The sequence below is a fragment of the Oenanthe melanoleuca genome, chromosome 10 (assembly GCF_029582105.1).
Source record: "Oenanthe melanoleuca isolate GR-GAL-2019-014 chromosome 10, OMel1.0, whole genome shotgun sequence".
NCBI classification, from domain to species: domain Eukaryota; kingdom Metazoa; phylum Chordata; class Aves; order Passeriformes; family Muscicapidae; genus Oenanthe; species Oenanthe melanoleuca.
This window is the reverse complement of record NC_079344.1, coordinates 8,171,622-8,195,775: the sequence shown is the minus strand read 5'-3', so window position 1 is coordinate 8,195,775 and position 24,154 is coordinate 8,171,622. Positions and strand designations below refer to the sequence as shown.

At 44.3% G+C, this 24,154-nt stretch overlaps 1 protein-coding gene, 1 long non-coding RNA gene and 1 other non-coding gene across 4 annotated transcripts; 1 reads left to right on the top strand and 2 right to left on the bottom strand.

The window, feature by feature from the left end:
* Positions 1–16,024, top strand: FSD2 (fibronectin type III and SPRY domain containing 2). Of its 2 annotated transcripts, none has more exons than XM_056499633.1 (13): positions 1–199; positions 2,122–2,923; positions 3,003–3,098; positions 4,132–4,365; positions 5,428–5,450; positions 6,403–6,524; positions 7,524–7,679; positions 8,492–8,626; positions 9,365–9,518; positions 9,901–10,034; positions 11,622–11,754; positions 13,897–14,073; positions 14,798–16,024. In XM_056499633.1, the coding sequence occupies exons 2-13, from the start codon at positions 2,162–2,164 to the stop codon at positions 15,048–15,050; spliced, it is 2,379 nt and encodes a 792-aa protein (XP_056355608.1). In that variant the 5' UTR covers positions 1–199; positions 2,122–2,161; the 3' UTR covers positions 15,051–16,024. The 2 variants fall into 2 exon arrangements, with proteins under 2 accessions (XP_056355608.1, XP_056355606.1); XM_056499631.1 differs by having other exon boundaries at positions 18–498.
* Positions 16,023–19,033, bottom strand: LOC130257278 (uncharacterized). Its single transcript, XR_008841300.1, has 2 exons — positions 18,116–19,033; positions 16,023–17,137 (listed from the first exon to the last, which is right to left on the bottom strand). It is a non-coding gene; the product is annotated as an uncharacterized LOC130257278 (long non-coding RNA).
* LOC130257601 (small Cajal body-specific RNA 15) lies at positions 18,338–18,469 on the bottom strand. Its single transcript, XR_008841349.1, has one exon. It is a non-coding gene; the product is annotated as a small Cajal body-specific RNA 15 (non-coding RNA).
* Positions 19,034–24,154: the final 5,121 nt, after the last annotated feature.

Sequence of the window (24,154 nt, the reverse complement as noted above, 5' to 3'; positions counted from 1 at the left end):
ATTGCTGGCATGCCCCTGTCTGAGCAAAGAGGCAGGGTAAGGTTACTGCAGTAAGTCTTCCAACTGCAGTTATAGGAAAGTGGCAAGGAATTGCTTTCATGTGAATTAATTTTTACTGAGGGGAATAGAAGTTAACTTTGATGCCATCTGAGCTATCAGAAGAATTTATGACGTCTTAAGATAGAAGGCAAGTTTTTAGGTAGTAACATTCTTTGTTCTGTATTTACGATAACTGACAGTCACGGATCTAAACGTGCTTCGTGTAATTTTATCTGTGCCTGCAAAGCAAGCAAACACTGAGCAACCATCTGAAAATCTTATTTAGGCAGCAGGATTGCAGACAAGCTTAATTATGCTCATGTTAATTTATTTCATTTCATTTTGGTAGGAAAAATAAATGTTAATTCACTTTTCTAATTAGTAATAACTTCTAAAGCAAGCCTTATTGTTTTAATTATGGGGAAAAAAGTCTTTGCGGGAGCCAGACAACATTTTCTGGTATGTGTTAAGTCCTTTTCTCTGTTTAAAATGTTAGAATTTGCATGATTTATTTTATTGCCTTTAGCATAAATAGTATTTCTGCCTAACTTCAGTGTTTTTGTCTATAGTAGGGTATTGCTAGCTGTAGAATCCACACCCATGTCTGCAGTGCCAGAAGACAAATGATGAACTTCTGTGTGGGTTTTCTTACAGATCTGTAGGGTTGGACTCACCCAGGGATATAAAACCAGAGAGGGCAAAATGTCTCGCTATTTTTCACTGGTTTGGGAAGTTGCTTTCTACTAAGTCATAGATTGTGTTGACTTTGTTAGCTAAGGATTTCTCAGGAAAATTAGTAAAATATTGATGAAATAAATTTGAGGCCACAGCAACTACTCAAAACTAAAAAGACCATAAATAGTAGTTTAAAGCAAACTTATGTGAAAGTGTCCAGAAGTATCCAGAAGTTCTGATAGAATTGATATCTGACTGATCTTTTGGCTTTTCTTCTTCTGTGAGAAAGTGATTAAAACATTCATATGCTTCACTTACCTAGGACTAGATGCAACTACAGATTAATTGTTATTCAGCTGAAATCTTTCCATGAAGTGTTTTGCTTGTGGTACTAAACTGCTGATAAGTTGATCTGAGTAGTTTTGTAGCTATGATTCCATTCATGCTGGTGAGCAGTGGAGGGCTGTGGGGACGTTTCAGCTCAGAGACAGCTCTGGCTATGTACTGGCATTATTTCACTGCTGTTAATATAGGCTGGATATAGGTTGGAAAGAATGGGCTTGGGGAATCAGCATTAAAATTGCCTTTGCACTTTTAATGTTGTCCCATGCATCTGCTTATTGTGCAGCTTTGCATGTCACCTGCATATGCTCTCTTCACACCTCGCTCCTTGCACAGAATGTGCAAGGTTTGGGTCAGAGCAGGCATCTCTCAGCCCAGAGGTCAATGGCTTGCCTTGCTCCCTAGTTACTGGATGCTTTATGTGTTAAAATGTATCTTTTCCACAGCATATGAGAAGCCCCAAAGGGCAGTATGTTTTCTCTGTGGTGTTTTTTAGAAAGGACCCAGGACCTGTACTCAAGTTTCAGTATTAAGAACGGCAACTTGAAAAATACAGAACAGGACTTTTCAGGGCACTTACTAGTGTGTTCTGTGTCATCAGTGGTCACAACGGAGGACATTCTACATTATGCCTGACTGACAGTTCAGAAAACATGCTTGACAGCAGCTGAAGGGTGAGCAGGCTTCAAAACAGGACATTTCCAATTGCACAGAACAGCACTAACTCTGCCTGAAGCACAGTCACAGTGTTTGTCTGAGGACAGGGCTACTCCACAGTTGGAAAATCAGGCATCAGGGTCACAGATGAGGTACTCAGAAAAGAGGATGCACAGCAGAGACAGCTCTCTGCTGTGCTTTGCACTGAGGTGAAAACAAGCTTCCTGTGGCTTCCCTTCAGAAGCTTCACCCAAAGAGCAAAGCTACTGGCTTTGGTCTTTCCTATGCTTACCTCCAGGACCTGAGCAGTCCTCAGCCAAATCTATTCTATCCATATACTTTTAAGCAAGAAAAACTCAATCCTGATATCCAAGTATGTAGCTAAAGATCTTTCTTATCTTTTACCAGCTTGAGACTCATCATCTCAAAGGCCTCCCTGAGGATACCAATGTCATCCAGATCTGGCTATGAGACTAGCAGCCAGTCACACGATCAGTCAGCTTCCCCACCAGTCCCAGAGTCCAGTGACACTGAGACTGAAGGTTTGATATTTTATCACATGGATCTTTATGGGTCAAAGGAGAGGTTTGATATCTTTCCTGAAGAGCTGTCTGGTCGAGGAGACAGATCTCTGGGGGATACAAGAAGGGAATCTGCACTGAGTAGTGAAAAAGTTCAGAGCCCACAAGAAGCTGGCTATGACTTGGAAAAGGAGGTTGCAGAGTTGGCTAAGATGTATGGACTTGATGAGGATAGAGAAAAAGAGCTTGAGCTTCTTGGAGGACATCTGGAGAAGGTGGAGAGCAGATGGCCACCTGCTCGCACAGAAAAACCAGGATCACAAGGCTCCATATATAACACATCCAAAAGCAGCTCTTCAGTGAAAGATCCAAATCAGACCACAAAGCAACAAGGACTTCCTGATGAGGTTTCTCAAGGTGAAAATCAGAGCAAAGCCAGAGCAGATGATGAGGCTGAGAGCAACATATGGTCCAGAGGGGAAATAAGCAGTGGTGGCATGTCAGAAGAGTGGAATAGTCAGGCTGTCAGTGAGGAGGAGGAAGAGGAGGAGGAGGAGGAAGAAGAGGAAGAAGCAGCAGATGTTTTTTGTTCTACCTGCAAGATACCAATCCGAGCTTTTGACAAACTGTTTGGTGAACACAAAGATCATGAGGTTGCTCAGCTCCCCAGTGCCCTGGAAAGTGAAAAGGTGAGAGTAACACAGGTGTACTGTGGTGCCTCTAAAACAGTCTTCAGACACAGTAAGAATCACACTGGGTGTTTTATAGGAGGAGATCCATAAAAACATGTGCAAATTGGAAGAACAGATTGCTCAGATGGAAAATGTTGCCAGCCATTTGGAGGAGATCTTCATCACTGTAGAGGTAAGGTATTTTCACTTGGGCTAGCTTTATTGTAGTGGGGTTAAACAGTTTTGACAGTCATACTGCCATTCATAGTGTTCAGTTGCTAATGAGGTGAATACTTACAGTAAGAAAGCACAGAATTATCTAGATTTGTCTAGACTGAAGTACTCAGGAAAACTCACCCTAAAGATTTTTTTAAAGTGGGCTTGTAAAATTACATTTATAATTTGCACAGAAGTTTGCATTCAGAAATAAAGTGACCCTCACTCGGGTCATGTTAGTTTTAAATGGCCAAAGAGCTGTGATCTAACTAGTCCATCCAGAGTGCAGCCCTTGTTCCCTCAACTTAATTCACAGAAGTGTGATCCAGGCAAATCCTGGGACCAGCTGCTTCAAGCTGATGACTTCAAGAGTTGTGCTCCCACTCGGCTGCTGTCAGCTTGGCCCCAGGGGAAGGAAGTCAGCTGACAGCAAGTTCAAACTGAGCAATAACTCAAGGCACTGCAGTCTTTTCTCTGCTGCATGTGGCACAGGGGGACATCAGTGCCTGAACAGTGGGCAGCTGCTGGCAGTAAAGACTTGCCTGCTCCTTAAATCTTACTTCCTAATGCTCTCTCCAGCTGTGAGTGAGGATACCAGCATTAGCTGCCCAGCTCCCTCAGCACAAATCCATGGATCCCACTGAGTTGCCATGGTTTCTCTCATGGAAGGATGAGCTTGCCGGTGTTGGTGGAAATGCTTGTGAGATTATGCCTAGGATATATCCTAGTTGTGCTCCCTGGGTTTAGGTTACCTTACATCATTGTTCCTGTTGTTATTTTTGTTGCTCTTGTGTCTGGTGCTTCGGTGGGGGTGAATGATAGAGTAAACCCCTAAAAATGCACATAAGTCAAATTACAGCTTCTGTGTACTGGTACTGTGTCCTAGTTTTGTGAATTAAATCATGACATATTACCTCTATGGTAAGGAGAAGTTAAAGCAGAGCCTAAACCTCTGTGTGACCTATGGATCAGGCTTGATGCCAAGGTACAAACCCTGAAATACCTTGCAGGAAAATTTCGGGAGGCAGGAGCAGAACTTTGAGGTACATTACAATGATGCTGTGCAAGTGCTTGCTCAGAAGTATGAAGAGCAGCTGGAAGCACTGGGAGAAGAGAAGAGGCAGAAGCTGGAAGCTCTGTATGAGCAGCTGGTCGATTGTGGGAAACATCTTGACACCTGCAAGGAGCTGACAGATGAAACCCAGGAGCTTCTCCTGGAAAATGACAAAGCTGAATTTATGAAGGTAAAGAGCTTTAACTGTCAAAATCCTTTTTTGCTGCTTGCAAGTAGTCCCCATCTGAGGAGTCTCAAGCAGTCTTATTGCTAGGGAGAATTTGGGATATTCAGTCCATGATGCTGTCACTGCACCAGGTGCTTGGCATGGTGGCATTGACTTAGTAGGGGAACACAATAGGGGCAAGATGCAGAAACAAAGTTTGTAATTTGGATGCTCGTTGATTTGTGAGTCACATGGGTTCAAAGAGAAGATATCTTGCTGAAGTGCTTATCTGGGGAAACTCTGGAGGCACTTAGTGTTCCTTGCCTTGTGCAGGCTCAGCTCTCTTGCTCTATTCTGGGCTCACAGCAGGCAGGCTGATGTAATCTCTTAGGAAGATGTTTCCTTTTCTTGCTCATTTTGGAGGAAAGTTCAGCTGAAATATGTCAAGAGCTGCTGCAAAGTGATGGATGAAATCCCACTCTTGAGGTGGTGTCAAGAAGGTATTTTTCTTTGGAAGGTAGAAAATTAATTGGAAAAAAATTAGAATTTTCAGGGATGATGAGTATGCTCACCTAACCTGTCCCATGACTAAGGTGGGTGGGAGCATTTCTGTAGCACAGTGACAGTAACTTCTGAACTGGAGAAGAAACAAATCTCATAACACCTCCAGTCTACTGCAGTTTGCTGTGACTCCAACCTGCTGAGTTCTTCACATGAGCTGACTGCACTGCTCAGACTCCCTCCAGCACAGAGTATTTCACTGAGTTCTTTTGCCCAGCTGATTTTGGTTTCTGTTCATGAGGAATCTGTTGGCACTTCGGACAGCCAAGGGAGGAATCAGTCTAAAGTCTAGGTGGGCAGACACTGATGACTACATGATATTGCTCATTAGCTTACTGTAAATTCAGCCAAGATCTGTCCATTTGAATAGAAAGGGCTGGCTTTGTTCTCAGAGTTGGGTGAGAGCCAATTACTTCACTCCAAGAGCTGAATTTGGGGCAATTTGTATAAGACAGATCAACAGCATGATGTAGTCTGACTATGGGCTTTTCTACCTCTAACACTCTCTCTTTTTTTTTCCAACAGGCAGCAGTAACCATGGTTGACAGGTAGTATCATAGTCTGAGATTTTATGTCACATTTTTTCCTGCTAATTGGACAGGTTATTGGAGATGCTTGCATGTTCTGGACTTTGTTCAGGCTCACAAATGTTGTCTAAGCCACTAGAGCTACTGAAATATTCAGAATTTTTGTTTTAAAGTGCATCAGAAAAAGTTGCTCTAAGAAACTTAACACTCAACACCTATTTGTATCTAATTTCAAGAAATCCAAAAGGAGAGTTAGAGCCTGAATAAATCAGTGTTTTCAGCTTAGTCATAAGAAACTAATTTCACTGAGAAACAGGATTGCTAAAGCTCTTGAAAGAAACACTCTGGATCCAAATGACACTAAAACTGAGCTCCCTAAATATACTGTAACAGGTTATTTATGCATTAATATAGTGGGGTAGAAAGTCAAGTAGTGGGATATCAAAACAGATACTGAAAAATCTTGGAGCAATTAGAAGAAGTCTTAGGCCATACTAAATCATATGCAAAAAACACCCTCTTAATTGACTGTTATTGTTCATGAAAACACAGAGAAAGGATGTCCCTTTTTATCAACCTAGAGCCACGAGGTCATGAATTAATAATAGTGTAAATTCAAAATAATGAAAGTTATGGAGCTAACAGGGTGCTTCCCACAGCTTGGTGCTGGGCACACCTCCCTCCCTGCTCGGGGTGTGCAGCCAGCTCACTGCAGGAGCAGGGCACACGAGGGTGGCCCTCAGTCCCAGCTGCAGCCAGCTCTCCTTGGCATCTTGCAGCACTGATGGCCACGTATCTCCAAGCTATAGGCACGAGGAGGCTGAGCTTGTACAGCTATGAAAATGGTGTTTAAGGAAATAGATGTTAATTTAGAGTCTGCTGTTCTTTTCCTCTTATAAATAGGCATCATAGACAGATATCTCCAACACTATGGTACTTCCAATTAGAGAGATTTTTTTCCCTACAATTGCAGGCTGGAAAAATTCTTAAAGAAAGAAGTGGTTTTAGAGCTTTCAACACTGCCAGACTTTGAAGAGAGAGTCATAGATGTCTCTGAAGTTGAACAACTAATGAACTCCATTAATGCTGTTCCAGGTACTCTTCCTACCTGATCCTTATTCCACACCTATTTACATTTAAGTAAGGACATATATTAAACATTACTTCTTCTAAAGGAGATTTGCAAAAGCAGAATTAACTTCTCCCTAGTTTTCCTTCTAGGTTTTTATTTGCCTATATATACAGAGACACTGGAAGATATTTTTGGATTTTTTTTCCATTTGTTTTCAATATAAAATTACCAGAATTACTGCTAAATTGGGACTTCCTTGCTTTTGCTGAATGATTTCCTAGAAGACTCATGAAGATTACCCACTTCTGTTGAGGGGTCAGGCATGCTTAGTCAGTGATAACTTGTCTTACCTTATAGTTGCTTGAACAAAATAGAGAGGAACCCCAGATTCCTTTAAATAACTTACACAGCTTCTCTTGATAAACAGATTTCAGTGACTTATTCCTCTGCTTTTTAGCAAGCATTTTTCCCCCTATAATCCACAGAAACAGCACAACATAAGCAAATGTTGAATAACTAAAAAATGGCTAAAATTTTAAATCTTTTCTGGTGCATCACAAATGGTCAGAAAGAACATTATTCTTTTTTACACCCCATACTGTGTTTTCTTAACATAAAATAGTATTTGGTTTGCTTGTGCTGATGCCCCCTGTTGTACAGCTTTTCCCTGATGCCTGAAGTGGCTGGCAGCAGTGCTGGCATGGCAGATGTTGGGCTTGCTGGAACAGCCCTCAGAGCAGGGGTGGTGGAGTTTACAGAGGAAGGGTGGTAGGCTGAGGCTTCTTTATTTTGTTGTTTTGACTTTGATTTGAAGCAAGACTAGTTCTCACGCACCAGTGACCTGATTACTATCTGCAACTGTTTCTAGAGTCAGCTCCTGACTTTTCTCCATGTGGGAGGAATGGAGGAATAGGACCCTATTCAGTGCCAAAGCTTTGTGCAAACACCTTTGTGAGAGGAGAGGTACAACAAACCATGCCATGATTATACATTTAAAAACTGACCTGCTTTTCCCTCTGCAGCTCCTTGTGCCCCTGTGATCAATCCCCAGGCTCCCAATGCAGCAACTGGCACTTCACTGAGAGTTTGCTGGGGCCTCTTCTCAGATGACACTGTGGAGTGCTACCAGCTGTGCTACAAACCAGTGAGCAGTGAGATGCACAGTGATGGGCAAGCAGGTAAGGAGTCCTGGGCTCAAGGGGACACCTCAGCCCTCCACTGGCAAAACCAGCTGATGCCAAAGTGCCTCTGCATATCTTGTGCACTCTGTCTGCCATCAAAATTGTCATATTTGCCACCACCATCTGCTTTGTCCCTCTTCCTCTCCCAGGTCTGCCATGCTGCCAGCGGCAGCAGGACCCAGCACAGGAGCAAAGACAGCAGCAGGGATAGCAGGAATGGGAAGGGGTCAGTGGATGGAGTCACAAGGATTTCTGGAGGGTGGACACTGCATTAGAACAAGTGCTGCATCCACAGCCCATCACAGTATTTTTAAAGAGCAAATCATCATATCATCAGCACTCCCACTGGAACCCCCAGATGATTTTACAGCTTCTCTTAGTGCTAATAATAGGCTGTAATTCTCTAAGGTGCGCAGGCACACAAAGAAACACAGAACTAAAATGTGCCAGCCTTGTGACAAAACTGCCTTTGCTAATACTGCTCTTGCAGAACCTTCAAAAGTGGAAGCTAGTAGAGTGCCAGTGGCCAGCTGAGAAAGAAAAGCAAAAACTATCCAAATTTTATAAGCTGAAGAATGAGAAATGAGCAGCAAAATAGCTTCAACTCTTATCCCATCTGATTTATGCTGTTTTAGAGGAAGGCATTGTGAAACTGCCTGACAGCTGATCAAAGGGTGTGTAGCACAAGGAGCTGTGCTGAACTCAGCACCCAAAACAATGCACCCCAACTCCACTGTGTGATGCAGCTTTGGGGAAGAGTGGGCAACTGTGTAAGGGCACTATTAAATGCTTTGTTGTTGTCATTTCAGAGCATACACTAAAAGTCAAAGAAACATACTGCACCATTACTGACCTGTTGCCAAATACACAGTATGAATTTTGGGTCAGTGCTTTAAATGCCTCTGGTATCAGTCCACCAAGTGAAAGAGCAGTTTATGTAACAGGTAAAAATATTTTATTCATATGAGTTTGTAACTTTTATAGTGAAATTCAAAATCACCTCTGAATTTTATGCCAGTAATGCTTTCTGGGCACTTTCTTTCTTCTGTTGTAAGCCTACTGACTGCTTGGGAATTCCCTACTTTTATTTGGAGAGCCTATCATGCTGACTGTCCCTGTTTTAGAGCGGAAGAAACAAAAGCAGAGAGACAAAATAACCTCTTTAAATATAAGCATGTAAACCAGCTGTGAATAAGGTTCAAATTTCCTGGTTCTGCCAGGTGAATCCCAGCTCTCCTTTTATTGGCCTGTAGTTATTTTGTGGATACACCTGTTATGCTGTTCTTTTTAACTGCAGTTCAGTCTAGGACATTGTGTGAAATCCTGACATCAGATTGAGAAAGTCAGTGGAAGACCTTCAAGTGCTTGTTCCAGATGTCTTTGACATCTCAGAGCAGAGAAGAGATGCACCTTTATGACAAAGATAAAACTAATGACAAAAACAGTTGTGTAATCAGTCTTTATGTTACTTCTCTGTTTAATTCTTTTGGAACCTTTATAGTCTAAACGAAGTCTTTAAATAGCGCTGTTACTCACTCTACCTGGTGGTTATTGGGGAAGCAGATTTCTTTAACTATATAGTATTAGTAAACAACATTTTTCTAGTTTTTTGTCTTCAAAGCATGATGTTTGCAAACACCTTCAAGCAACAGCTTAGAATTGTTCTTTTGCCCACTTTTTAGCTCCTTCACCACCTACCATAAAGAATAAAAGGATTCAAAGCTGCGAAAATGCAGTACTGGTGTGCTGGGAATCCAGAGACATCAACCCTGTTGATTCCTACACGGTTGAATTATCCAAGCTGACAGATGAAGAAAATGATGATATTATTACTGAGTGAGTTACTCCTCTCTTGAGCCCCTGACCTGTAGAGATGTAACCATTTCAATTGAGTGGCATCGGATAGGACTAAGAAAGGACCCGTGACCTTCTGGCAACTTTACATTTACAAACAATCCTCTTGGTAAAACAAGTTGTAAAATGTAAATCAAAAATTACTATATGAGAATTGTGGGTATGGCAAAAGAGCAGAAGTAAATGTAAAAATCTGCAGTCTATCACAGAATCTCTCTTGCCCTGCTACTGACAGCTGTACAAGGCAAAATGTTGATTGGTTACAAGTTGAAGTGTAATTTCTTCTTTGTTGCTCAGAAAAATAATTTCAAAGGCCTACCTTTGTTTTCTGCCCTATTATTTTCCATGGATTTGTCTTCTGTAGATCTATTGTTGGGATCCCTAACTGTGAAGTCCTAATTCACCTCCAGCCAACACAAAAGTATCGCATCTGTGTCAGAGCCCAAAACCTGGGTGGCTCCAGTGAAAGAAGTGAACCTGTCCTGATACACACCACAGGTACTGTACAGCATGGAACAACTCCAGCAGCCTATTGTAGCATCTATTGTCTTAACAGAAAGATTCCTGCTGCTTTCAATGGCCTCTGGACCAGGTCCTAGTCTTTTACATCTAATTACACACCTGGTAACCTTTTAGGAATGAAAAAAACAACTTCTTGTAACAGTAAGTGCATTGCTTTAGCTCTGTAATTTATATTATTGCTGTCTGGTACATTTGATACTTGAAAGTTACTAATTGCTAAACATTGTCAACTCAATGCCCACGTATTGCCAGCTTGCAAAGTACTGAGACATACCAGTGAGGAAAGTTGTAGTGTGATTTTAGTTCAGAGATTACCATGTAAAGAAGCTGCTGCTGGAAATTATGGCTGAGACAGCAATTTCTAGAGCCATTTAGCAGACATCAGTTCTCACCTTCATCACTGCTGCAATGACACTGCAACTTCTTCACTGCTCATCTCTAGTCTCCCCCACCACTCACGGGTATGTTCACACCTTACCTTTGTCTCTTCCGCCCTCACCTTCTGTGAGACATTTGAAAATTGTATTTATTCAGCAAGATGATGACACAAAGTTATGTTTCAGTAAAAAACCTGTCGGCCACACAGCAGTCACACCACAGAAAAGAAATGCTCATCCTTAAATCCCTGGAGAGGAAGACTGTCATTGTGTTGCCACCATTTGTGTGTATTCCAACTTAAATCAAACTCAATATTTGAAATTGCCCATTCTGTTTGCACAGCATGTGTTTGTTTTCAGCAGCACATGTCTGTAATTGCCCTGTCATTGTTTGTATTGTATTTGCAATGAAGTAACTTGCAGTTTGATTATAATGATTTCATTTGGGATTACCATGGGGAGATTTATCTTCTCAGAGTCTACATTATGCAAACAGCTGATGCAAATTGATCTGTCGGCTGCAAGAACCCACCTCCAGCACTGTGAATGGCCTTTGATCCTTTCTGGGGTGGATAAACAAACACCAGCTACAAACAGCAGCTGTGCAATCCTGGCCGCTTCTCAGGCCCCAGTGCGTCACACCTGCTCTGTGAACTCTCTGCAGGAAGAAAGGCAAAAGCTCTTTTATCCTGAGCTGGACTTACCTCTCTGAGAGCTGGTCTGACAAGGGAGGTGCTGAAGCAGGAGGGATCCTTTCCCTTCAAACTGTGCCCAGCATTTATGTGGATGAGTGAGGCCATGGAGAGTCCTTTAAGGCACCTTTCTCATCTCAGTGATTAAAAATAGATTACTTGAAACCAGGCAGTCCATTGCAGGAGGACCCCTCATCTCTGAATAGCTACTTCCTGCACAATGCCTGCAGCTTTGAGCCCTGGTATGGGTTCAAAACCAGGCTAAGTCCCCTGTTTTTCACAAGGCTGAAACGACACAGTGTTAAGCTGTAAAACCGCCGTTTATAAGAAAAACTTTAAAAATATGATCTTGTCCTTTCAATGTCAGCCACAGATTCTTTCTAGAGCATTGGTGAATCTTTTTGTGGATCCAAACAAGATTTCATCACACCCTTGCTGCAATTCTAATGTTCTAAGGAGTTATTTGAGTTATCCTCAAGCATTTTCTCTTGCAGGCACCTGCTTCTACCTTAATGAGGACACAGCCCATCCTTTACTGGCAATTCTGGATGATGGATTTACCATTTCATGTGATGAACTGGAAAACCCAGAATGTGATCTGCCTGTCTATGATAACAGCTTTACAAGGTAAACAGAGGCATTTCAATTTCTTTGGTTCTTTTAACAGATGCCAGGAAATATCTAATGGGGCTTTCAGCAGCTATGATTAACTTTTTGAGTTGAAATCCCTCTCTCCAGCTGCTCTTTGGAACTTGGAAATTAATGCAAGTTCTTAAATAGGATTACAGATGCATCAGCCACAATTATGTACAAGCCTACTTACATGTCTGGCACACTGAGCTAAATTTGAACAGGTATTTAGGTGCCATAACAAATGCTAAGGAAAGGAGAGGGATCTGAAAACTTACCTCTTGCTGAAAGATATAACTGACACTATTTGAACCACTGGGTATTACTTTCAAAAAAGAATTAGGCCCTTTGCCATTGAAGTGAGAGGCTAAGCTTGCCAAAATGCATATTTCCAGTCAAAACCACAGAAGCACCATATAACCAGGACAGGCATCTGCAGATGCAGGATAACACAAGTCTCCAATTTATTCCCTCCATGGAAATGCAGTGCTACTAAAGGGCTCAGTAGAAAGGAGTTGGGAGACTGGTGATCCTTTTCATTAAAGCCATCATGGTAATCTTAAATGGGCTTTCATCCCACTTCTATGGGATGCTTTTATGTTTCACATAAACAGCCAGAGCTGGCAGTAATCTCATTCAAAGGCTGAGGTTTTGATATCACTATGAACTTTAACAAATCTCCTTCAAACCAATGTACTGAAAAGAAAAAAAAAGCTCCCAAGGAAATTATATGGTGAGCTTGTCAACTCTTCTTTCAACTCTCTGAAATTTGTGTGGTCTCCTAAGTTTGTGTGGCTGATGTATTTCCTAAATGCTTCTTCAGCACAGCTCAGGTTTGCCTTGGTGGCTTTGCAGCTCTCATTACTGTGGTCATGTTTTGTTCACAGATGTTTAGCCATCCATTTTGCATCATTCCTTTTCCTTCTCAGGCTATAGCAACAGAGCCCCTCTGAGTTGTGATTTCAGCAGCCTTTAAGTTGTTCCCAAGACATTTACATGTCCCCCAGACAAGTTCATGCACTTGCAATAAACTGTACACTTGCTGTAAGCAAGTGCAGCTGCAGGGGCAGAGTACAGCTATTGTGATGACTGTGCCCATCTTTACACAACAGGGCCTCCAAATGATGAGTACAGCTCTCTCTCAGCATTGCCTACAAGAGCTCAGTGTCTGCCAGCAACATCCTTTTCCTTTGTAACTTGCAACTTTAGACACTACCATAGAAACATAAAAGTTTTAGGTGTGTGAAACCCGCTGTCCCCCTTGACAATGACAGCTAATACACCATGTATTTTTCCTCAGAAAAATCTGAGGTATAAGCTTACAGGACTCATTTTGCCCTCCTAAGAGTGTTTCAGAAGCATTTGGAGTGGGTTATGTTGCCCAATTTTCTTGTTTTAGAACCTGTGTTTTTGCAGACTTGCATCTTCAAAGCACACAGTTCCTTTGACTCCAAGACTGTGCCAGTAAATCAAGCTGAAGGGTCCCTCTGTAGTACATTGTCTTTGTCTCTACTACACAATTTTCAAGAGTGTTATTTTCTGCATGGTTCCTATCATACATTTCACGGCCCAGGTACTCAGCATATTACAAGTTCTCCTACCGTGTTCAATTCTTCCAAATCTCTCCAAACACTGTAGACAGGCTTCCTCCTCCCCAGCTGCCTCAGGAACTTCATGCTGTTACAGTGCTCAGTTCCTGATGGTGAGTGACGTTCAAAATCCTGGGCTGTTTGGAAAGAAAATGCAAAACCTGTAGACGTTTTTCCCCTGCTATGCTGGGGCTCAACAGAGCACTCTCTTTTCTAACAAGCATTAACTTTCCCAGAAAGCCTAGGCACTATGGGATGCTGTTCTCCATCTTCCTGGAAGTGCCTAGGGCACTCATTTAGACAAAGCTACCCACAAGTAAAAACAGGGCAGGTGTCACAAAGAAACCTACAGGCTGAGTGTCAGCTCCTCAGCATGGGGATTTCACTGGAGTCAAAAATCCACACTGCACTGCTAAGGAGACAGCAGAAGTGGCTTTTGTTTATTGCTATATAATGTCCAGGTATATACATACCTGAACATATCTAAACACTGTAAAGAGAATTATAGAGAAGCCCTGCCAAAACACATATTCCTATCTGTCTCCCACAGATGTATTGCAATCCTGGGCAGTCTGATCCCTTTTCCAGGAAAGCATTACTGGGAGGTGGAAGTTGAGGAAGATACAGAGTACAGAACTGGTGTGGCTTTTGAGAACACTCCAAGACATGGGCACCTGGGGGCAAACAACTCATCCTGGTGCATGAGGCACATCATCACACCCTCAAGGTAAGGGCTGTGGAGGCTGCAGGTCTGTGACAGGAACACCTCTTGCACCTGCAGGCAGGGCAGCAGAGAAGCCAGAGATTTTATATCAGCTCAGACCAGGCACCTGGGCCTCTGGCATTCCACTGCTGTCACTGTAAGCTGGGGTTGAAAGGGTACTGGAACACTTAAGCAAATCCTCCTGCTTTTTTAGGGTGTTTCAGAAGCATTTTGTCCAGCTTCCTTGCTTCAGGACTTGTTTTTTGCAGATTTGCATCTTCAAAGCACACGGTGCCATTGACTCTGGGAGGATGCTAGTGAATCAAGCTGAAGGGTCACTCTGTGGTACATTGTCTCATTGAAATGAGACATTGTCACATTGAAACAAGCAGTTGCAGAAACAAATCTGAATAAAATCAAAATTGCAGAATTTAGCTGTAAACGTTACCAAAACCTCAGTGGGAAGACAGAGAGTAATAGATCTATGCAACCCAGAAACTACCTATCTGGCTAAACCCAGCTATACCTAGCTGATTTTGATCTGTCCTACCTATGGCAGTATGTCATACCTGCCTGCAGAAATGCCAGCTCCCCTCTTGCCTCAGCTGCACTGCTGGCTCTCCCCTGGACACTGGTACATTGACATTATTGCCCTTAACTCTCATGAGCAAACTGGGCACCTGTGTGCACAAAGTGCTTCCCTTTGAGAGCAGGCAGGGTGCCTTCAGCTCTTTTTTCTTGCCTGCAGGCACAAGTATGAATTCCTGCACAGTGGGATGACACCTGACATCAGAATTACTATTCCCCCCAGAAGGATTGGCATCCTGCTGGACTATGAGAACTGCAGACTGTCATTTTTCAATGCAGATATTGCCCAGCACCTTCACACATTCAACTCACACTTCCAGCATTATGTCCACCCCTGCTTTGCCCTGGAAACACCTGGTATCTTAAGGATACATACTGGAATTACAACACCCCCTTGGACTGCCCTGCCATAACCTGTGTTCTGCAGCTACCACATCTATGTGTAACCTGCTCTGAGCAATGCCCTCTCTCAGCATTAACTGCTCTATCATACTCACTATAAACTAGCTGTTTTCCCCTAGTGACCCTAATCCAAACCAGCTGCCAAGCCTGAGCCCTCAGGAGTTCACATCCTCTTAGCAAAAAGCCACTGTGCTCAGCATCCCAGAATTCTTGTTAGAAATGGATACCATCCTTCTCAGAGGTAATGCTGTCACCACACAGCAGTGGCAGCTGGATCACAGGTTCCCCCAGCACCCACCTAAAGCCTAAGGAACTCCCCAGTTCCAAAGCAATCGTTAATTCTACCCGAATCTACTCGAGCTAAAAACTAGAAGAAAAACAAAAACAGCAAAAAGCATAATCACTGTACAGCTGCTGGAGCTGAAAACACTCCAGCCATGAAGCTGATCTCCCAGTCAAGAGTTCTTGTTGCTACATGAAGTCTGTGACACAAGGAAGTGTGTGAACTGTTAGTGCCTACATACCCAGTGAGGCTTTCTGGAACACCCAAGCCTGCACTCCAGTCTCAAATATAAGCCATTTTTACAGAATGCTTGCCATTCCTGCACCCAGGGAAAAAAATGCAAGCTTTCTGCAGTGCTTGATTGTCCTTATAAAAAACACCTTAAGCAACATTTTTAGCCGCTTCTTTTTAGCTATGCTCACTTCCACTTGGGTGTATCCTCCCTCCACACTCAGAGATCTGCTCTCCCCCTCAGCACTGAAGAATTCCATTCAAATGCTCTGCTCTTGAAGCTTTGGGTGTCCAGTGAGGCTGGAAGGACTCTGGCCCAGCACACAGTTGAGACATCCTTGTTTGGGTTTCGTTTCCAGACACCAATCAAGACAGGCCCTGCCTGTCAAGCAGGCTTGGCCAGCTCTGATCAGCTTCACCCATACATGTCAAAACTACCTGAGCTCAATCAAGAGTCATTAACAAAGCAGCTTTTCCACAGATTTATTGCACATTCATTACAAATATCATTGGTTCAAGTTTTCATTCTAGGGAATTGCCAGGAGCAAGCAGTGGCCTCTACAATATGCAGGGTCTCTACAAATAAACGCCATTGCCAAAACTAAAGAAATTTTACACAAAACTGTGTGTCAAAAGATTGTCTTTCTTTCTCAAACAGCTTTAAAAAAGTCTTGCCAAAACAGGCCTTTAGAAACCACAAAACCAGGAGCTGAGTATGTCACTACAGCAGTGATTAGTACTATCTGCTCTTGGGTATGTTTGAAATCCCTCAGAAGACTGGTTTAGCAACACTGAGCTATACCAATACAGGGTCATTTCTTAACCTACCAGGATTTAAGATGTTTTCAGGGCAGAAAAGGTTGCTATGGTCACTTTATCAGACCTGCTGTAAGCAGGCCAGAGACCTTCAGTTGCTTTGTCTGCCAGTGAGCAGAGCAGCTTGTGGCCATGTGTGCCCTGCTGATGCTGGCATGGCCATCCTGGGGAACAGCAGCTGTAGGGAACATCTCCTGTGCAGGGGATTGAAGTGGTGAGAAAGCAGCATTCTTTGCTTAAAAATGCACTCCTTGACTCTGGGTCCAACTTTTACCCACTGGAACATGTTTTACCCCATCAGCCAGGAACTGAGCACCCCACTCTTATTTTCAACAAGATACCTGAAAGAGTGTAACACACAGGTATCAGAGTATCTGAACCTCCAAAGAGAGCCTCTAATGCACAAAGGCTGCTGGTGAACCCATGATTCCACTCCCTATCACCAGCTTTCATCTCAAGTGTTTAAACCATAGCTGTAACCTGGCAAAATACTTTCCAGTTAGTGAACCGAACTGGCAAATCCGCAGGACTTCACAACCCTCTTGCTGGAATGTGCAAGGGCAGATTTCCTGAGCCAAATGTGAGGTGCTCAGACACCCCTGCAGAGGGACTCGACAGGTACCAAACAGCTCTGCTGTTATGCTGCCAGCTTGGTGAATCTACTGGAATATGCAGGCTGGGTGGCTGAGTATAGACAGTCTGCTCAGGACAATGGCCCCATGGTCACCACCAGGCATGGCACAGGACAGCTAAGGCAGTGACAGTGATCTGAAATAAAGAACAAATACACAATAATTGGCTTCTAGGTTAAAAACAGTAAGGGAAATGAATTTTTATGCTTCTGTTTAATAAAAGCTGCACCTGTTGGCACTAGCCCATGCTTTTCCTCCCCTAGGAATCCAAACCCCATCACTTAAATATTTATACAGCAAAGGAAACTTGCTGACAATGTGTGTTTCTTAGAACCAGCTGTTGCTCAGAACAATCTCCAGAAAAATCCTTTACAGGGAGGCCACCACTTCTACTGCAGAGGTCTACTAAGCTGTAAGTTCACACCAACTCTGCATGTCTGTATTCAGTTTATTCACCAGGTGTATTCAGTTTATTGGAACTCTGGGTACAGCACTCAACTTGGAGAATTGTTTTGAGCTGTTGATCTGAGATCTGTTTTTCTGCATTGAAAGATATCTCAGATGAGGCAAAAACAGTTCTTACCTCTGGCCTGTATACAGGAATTCTGGCTGAACTACATCATGTGGTAGGGCAACAGTCAGTTAAAAATGAGTTGTCCTTGTCTCTAACATTATGTCCTGAAAGCTGCATTTTTCCTGGTACCTGTCGGTTCTTTTTTTTTCCCTGTTCCTTTTCCTTACGGGCATTTACTGGCACACAGCAAAATCCATCTTCTGCAAAGGACAGAAGCTCATGTCCAAAGCTCTGGTTTTGAGCAGCTGAAGCTCACAGGCAGTCCTCATGTGCAGCAGTGATCCACACATCCCTGCAGGACTTGCAGCAGCAGGAACTGCCAAAGGACAGGACACCCCCAGCCATGCCTCCCCCAGCAGCTAACCTTGCCAGGGCTGCCCAAACCCTTCCAGGGCATGCCACAAGGATCCCCTTTTCCAATTCCCTGTGATTTCAAATTCACGTTGTTACCACTGGAGGGCATCAGGAGAAGCCCTTTCAGAAGGCCACACTGGTCTCACACAGGTTTCTAAGGCTGAAAACAGTTTTCAAACCCATTACCGTAATCGAAGGCATGTCCAGTGTCCCTCCTCACCCAGTGCTGGAGCCAGGAACAAAGGGCCTGTGAGCAATTACACAGGTGAGACATGTCAAAAGCACAAATACAAGAGACAACACAATAGCCCTGAAATACAGTTCAATGCAGCTTTAAAACAAACATACCCAACCTTTTACTACAGAAACATATGACTTTTAACTTGCTTTCTCTGACTGCAATTAAAACATTGTAGGTAGATCAAGTAAGTCCTGACTTTTATCTCACAGGCAGGCCTTGTTCTTCCACCATTTAATGTAGGAGGATAGTATCAGTGGAGTCAATATAGTGCCACTGGCTCCACTTTCTTAGTCCTCCAGATGAAACTCCGCAAGAAACTCCTGAAAAGTCTCGGAACAGACTGAGCCCTCCTAAAGTAGACTGCAGAGCCTAACCACTCAGCCAGGAAGGCAATTCCTTATTCCTCTCTCCAAACTCAGTTCATCATTTTACTGCCCACCTGTTTCCCAACCAATATCACTCATCAGCATACAGCAAAGCAACCAGGGACCACACAAAGCTGAGGCTGTGCACAACACTGCCTTTTTACTGAATTTCCTCCCCCTCGCGTTTATGGTGCTGTGCTCAGTTGACTCAGCTATCCTAGCCCACCTTACTTAAACCTTTTCCAAACAGGTTTACTTTTTAAGCTTTACTTGCTCTAATGGAAGCGATACCGAGACCTAAACCGCCTCACAAAATGGCTGTAAAGAGCTGCGCTGTCTGCCAAAAGCGTGCTCATCCCACAGCTGGGCTAAATGACAGCGAAATAAAATCCAGACGCTAAGATACAGCTTAAACAGCCCCAGAAAGGCAGCAGTGGTGGGTCCCTGGCTACCTCACAAAACCAACACCACGCTCAGCCCGTCCCGGGCGGCAGCGGGCAGCGCTTACCTGGGCCCCGGGCGGGAGCTCCTCCTCACGGCCCCGCGGCGGCCGCTCCTGCACGGACCCGGGGCTCAGGGCACGGCCAGGGACAGGCCGCACGGCGGCGGCGCCTTTCCGTGTGCGAGCGAGAGCGGGAGGCCGTGCCCGAGCCCCGCCGCTCTCCCGGCGCCTCCGCCCGGCACCTCCGCCCGCCGCCGGGGCCGCGCCGCCATGAGCCCCTCACCGCCCCTCGTGGCGCCGCCATTCCCTCCGGCCGGCGGCGCTCGGCGCGGGGCGCCCGGCAGAGGGAGGGGGCGGGCGCTGCCTTCCTGCTTCCCTTCCTTCCTTCCTCTCTTACTTCCCGCCTTCCTTCTTTCTTTCCCTGCCTCCCTGTGCCGGGACGGTGCCTCGGACGGGGGGGGACCGCTCGAGGTTCCCCCGGGCTGGGCGCTCAGTTCCCGCAGCCCTGGCCTCGCTAACGCAGCCTTTTCCCAGGCATTAGGGACCAAGCCGAGCTCGGCACCCGCCTGAGCCCTGCCTGCCCTCGGCTGGGCCGTGGAGCGGCTTCCCCAGGGATGGCTCCATCCACACACAGCTGCATTGCTGCCTCCAGCAGCCACCATGCCGTGCACCTGCTGTCCTGTCCATCTCCGTTCCCTCCCTTAAGGTGTGCTTGATCCTGCAGACTGAAGCACGAGAATAACACAGCCCTGGCAAGGCTGAGGGACAGCCACCAGCTCTCTGCAGCTCCTGGGTGTCCCCCAGCAGGATTGGGGCCGGACAAAGCTGCTATTCCTCACCCCTGGGATGGTTCCACAGCTCCCAAATCGCCTGCACGGCCGCCCTCCTCCAGGCTGGCCTGGGCCGCAAGGAGCATTTTTAACTCCCTTGCCTTGCAGGTATTTCGCAGCCAGTTGAATAGACTCTAGTTTTCTCTCAATATATTGGAAAGTGAATCATCAGGTGATGCCTGGGGCCACCCCAACACCTGCCTTGTGCCCCTGTTCTGATGTGAAAGCTGCAGCCAGGCTGCTGTAATAGAACTGTGTATTGTGCCTGTGCAGTGAGAGTCAGATATATTTCATGGTCTATGTAATAAAATGCTTGATGAAATAAACATTTTGTCTCCCATACATGGAATCATGTAATTTACAGTGAGGATTTTTCAAACCCAAAATTTCTGAGCATGCCCAAAGAGATGGCTTATATTGACATAATTGGAAAGGACATAAGCCCCAAAGCAGGGTTACTGGTAGGCAGGTGGAAGAAATAAAACCTCAAATCCAAAGTCCCTTTTTTCAGACCACCTTCTACAAACACGATTGACTCCTGTTACAACAAAAGCAACACAAATACCGACTGAGCCAGACTTAAACATGTCACTGATATTTACTTAACAAACATTGTTAGGTATGTACTCTGCTGTGGTTCAAAGAACACTTGTTTATTTAAAACAGCTTATTTTAAAACAAGGCTTTGAGTAGTTTGTTTTTTCTGTTGTTGTTGGGGTTTGTGTGGTTTTTGATTGGTTGGCTGGTTGGTGTTTCGGGTTTTTTTTGTTCCTGGCATGACAGAGCAGCTAAAACGTCGCACTTTCTGACCTTGCCTTGTCAGAGATCTGTCATAACAGGGGACAGCACATTGGCACTGAGTCTGCCAGCGTGGATTTTGAGGGCCTGGGAGAGGCTGCTCTTGGTTGTCAGGTGAGGAGTACTTCACTCTGCTCTCACAATGTCCTGAAAACTGTCTGTATTCAAGCAACTGGAGCCTTTCTCCCTCATTAACCCCCAAAGCCTTGTCTGATGTTATGTGTTCTGTTCCCAGCCCAGTCCCAGAGGGGTGGCTGGGTATCCTGCCTGTTCCTGAGCACTCCCATTCCTGCTGTGTCCCTGCAGTCTGCCCTACTTACAGTAATCAGAGTGAGACAGCCAGCAGCACCCAGCATGGGGACAGTGCTGCATGGGGACAGTGCTGGGACTGGCAGCACCCAGCACAGGGACAGTGCTGGGACTGGCAGCTCCCAGGGTGGGGACAGTGCTGGGACTGGCAGCTCCCAACACAGGGACAGTGCTGGGACTGGCAGCTCCCAGGGTGGGGACAGTGCTGCATGGGGACAGTGCTGGGACTGGCAGCTCCCAGCTTAGGGATCTGTAAAGAAAATCTTCCATTTTCTGTGTAGAATAATATTACAAGCAAAGTAACTTTTTTTTTTAGGCACAAAGGGATAGTTCTTGCTGGAGGTAAAAAGCAATATTCCTTACACATTTTACACTGCAAATACTGATAAACTCTTATCAAACATATTCCATTTCATCTTTAGGCTGAAGACAAAGCCATACCTCCTCCCCTGAGCTGGGGAGCTGCAGGATCACCAGGTTGACGTCATTCTCCTTGGTGATAAAACGTGCTGCATGCTGAACTTGGCACTCAGCATGCTCAGGTTGAGCTAAGAGCTAATGTAATGAACTCTGGGGAAGGATTTACATCAAATACCACTCCAAAATATTAAATATAGACAGGACCAACTTTTCACTTGAATAATTACACACTGGCTAAATTCCTTCTTTTGTTTCAAAGACAGGAATCACCTTTCTCACTTCCTCTTGAAAATTGCATGCATTAGTGCACTACTTCACTTCCTATGTAATAACAGCATGAAGTGATTTCTGTTAATTACCATGGGCTGATCTAAGATGAGTTTCAGCTCTAGCAATGACTCTTGCCATTCGATGGGGGGAGCAAGCAAACCAAGAAAAGGCAGATTCAAATTTCAACAAGTGTCCCCAGCTGCTTGTGCTTGCTAACATAACCTCAAAGGCAGAGGTGCCTGGGAACACTCCTGAACTTCAGTTTGCATGTGGGAGTACAGTACCAAGACCTTGCACACATATTCCCACTGCCCAGCAGCACTGCAGTGCTCACAAGCTATTTCAGTTAACTGTTTTTGCCTTCTCCTTCTGCCTGTGGATACCAATGTATCCAGTTTTACCACATTTTATCAATGTAAAAGGCTTTCAGCCATTATAAGATATTTCTCCAGCCTCACTTTGAGTCAGAAAGTAAAAGATTTGCTTGTGATAAAAGCTGTAGTAAGCACCAAGAGTCAAGCAGTGTTTATTCCCAGCATTATGGCTGTGTGTTTGAGGGAGATGTTCAGCCAGTGGAAGTTAAAGCAAAGACTCCTAGCAAATGAGCTAATAAGGAAAATGGAAGCAGAGAAGCAGTGGAACATGAGAAGACCAGAAGACTGTTTCCTGGCCTAACATTTACTGTTAAAACACAGGCAGGGCTTGAAGATCCAGGACTTCAAAGATATTTAGAAGCCTCAAAGCTACTTTTCTTGTGTCTCTGGGTTCCCTGGCCTTTCCTAACTCAGCTGCCTTGCTTGCTAAAGAGGCAACTGCCATTGCTTCACAGGGTTTGCAGAGCTGAGTCCACTGAGGTTTGCATGGGAAGTGTGGGAGGAGAGTCTTAAAGACGTTAAACAAGTGGGAAAAAGGAAAACATGGGACACTTTGCCCAAGTAACATTCAAAGCAGGCACAAGAGAAGGCATTCAGTGGAGTTAAGCCACAGCCCCTTGCCCACAGAGCCAAAGCTTCAGCAAAAGACATCTGAAACATCTGGACATCCTCTTTGTTCTGAACCAGCAGCACAGGCTGCACAGGGACATGGCAGCAATTTGAAAGCTTGTTTTCTGCATCTAAACATCACGTCAGGACAAGCTGCACTCCATCCTGCTATCACTTAACAGCACCCCTGGGACCCCTGTACCTTGGAGGCATGATGTCACACATCAGCACAGAGATTATTTGTTTTGAAGCTTGTGAATAGCTCTGAGACTTCATTTCAAAGCAGAGTCATGACTCAAACCCTTCTGGTCTCACTGAAGGGCACAACTCACTACTGTTTGCCTGTCTGTTTCTCAGCACCCAGCAAGTGATTATTAGATACCTATTATCCTTCCTTTTCTTTTATGCAGGAATGACTTTGCCATTGCTCCATTCCTTCATGTTCATGACACATTTTCTTAAAGGTTTTATCAAAGATTCCTCTACTGAGACAAGCAGAAAACACCCAGATGAAAAGACACTGCAACAAAATACAAAGCATTAATTCCATTTCAGGTGATTTTTAATTTATATATAGCCATTGGGTAAACTGCAGTATGAAAGCCACCTTCAGACCTGTGGTAAGGTAGCTGTGCACACCACCTGTCTGGTTTCTTCCTTTGTCAGAATAAGCAATTATTACTCTGAATTTCATACAAGGGAAAAAGATACTCATCTAGGCAATTTTCTGAGAAGCCAACATTTTTTTACCAGATCATAATGGTTCAGATTCACTTGGAAGCACCTACAGTGATACCCAGGTTTAGAAGCAGGATTACCTGATAGAAAACATGCAGGATGGAAAATAGAGCCAGTCATTCTGTCATTTAATGCTGAATTGTTGAACCTTATTAAGTTTTAAAACACAAAGCTTTATCCTAAAGCCCTGGAGATGCATAAAGGACCTTTCCTTCATCATGTCTACACTGGAATTTACTCTTGTATTAGCATTAAAGCAAGAACAAATGACAAGGGCAGACACTGCATAAGACTGCCAGCCTAACTGAAATTTGGAACACTTCAATCACACTCTGTTTATTCCAGTGTTCTCCCTTCCCTGGTGAAAGACCATCAGTAAAATCATTTCTGCCCCCAGAAGTTCCATCACTGAGTGACAGTTCAAAAAGCTGGAAAGGGTTCAGAGCATGTGATATTGCTGTGTAATCTTGGAATAAAGGAAAGGATCTGGAATGGCTGAAGCATTTGCAATGGGGTCCAAAGAATGTGCATTGTGGAGCAGGGAATATCAGGTTAGAGCTATTACTGCTCCACAGCACGGGCAGCAGCCTGGAATCACCCCATGGAATGGCCACTGCCTCATGGAAGGCTTCAGAGGTGTGGCTGGGAGAGGGAAGTTCAGTGGGAACAAAATAAAGATCAGGCATCATGGTTCCAGATTTTAATTATAATATGTCCTTGGCAAATTTAGATGGAGAGTGAACAAAGCTGCAGTGGCTGAAATTAGTGCTTTATGTTAAGTGAAATTATTGTACACCAATATGGACATAAATCTGGCTTATAGAGAAGG

Coding starts and splice junctions, on each gene's coding strand:
- FSD2 (XM_056499633.1), top strand. CDS start 2,162: ATGTCATCCAGATCTGGCTATGAGACTAGCAGCCAGTCACACGATCAG. Junction 2,924..3,002: donor GTGCCCTGGAAAGTGAAAAG/GTGAGAGTAACA, acceptor GGTGTTTTATAG/GAGGAGATCCATAAAAACAT. Junction 4,366..5,427: donor ACAAAGCTGAATTTATGAAG/GTAAAGAGCTTT, acceptor TTTTTCCAACAG/GCAGCAGTAACCATGGTTGA.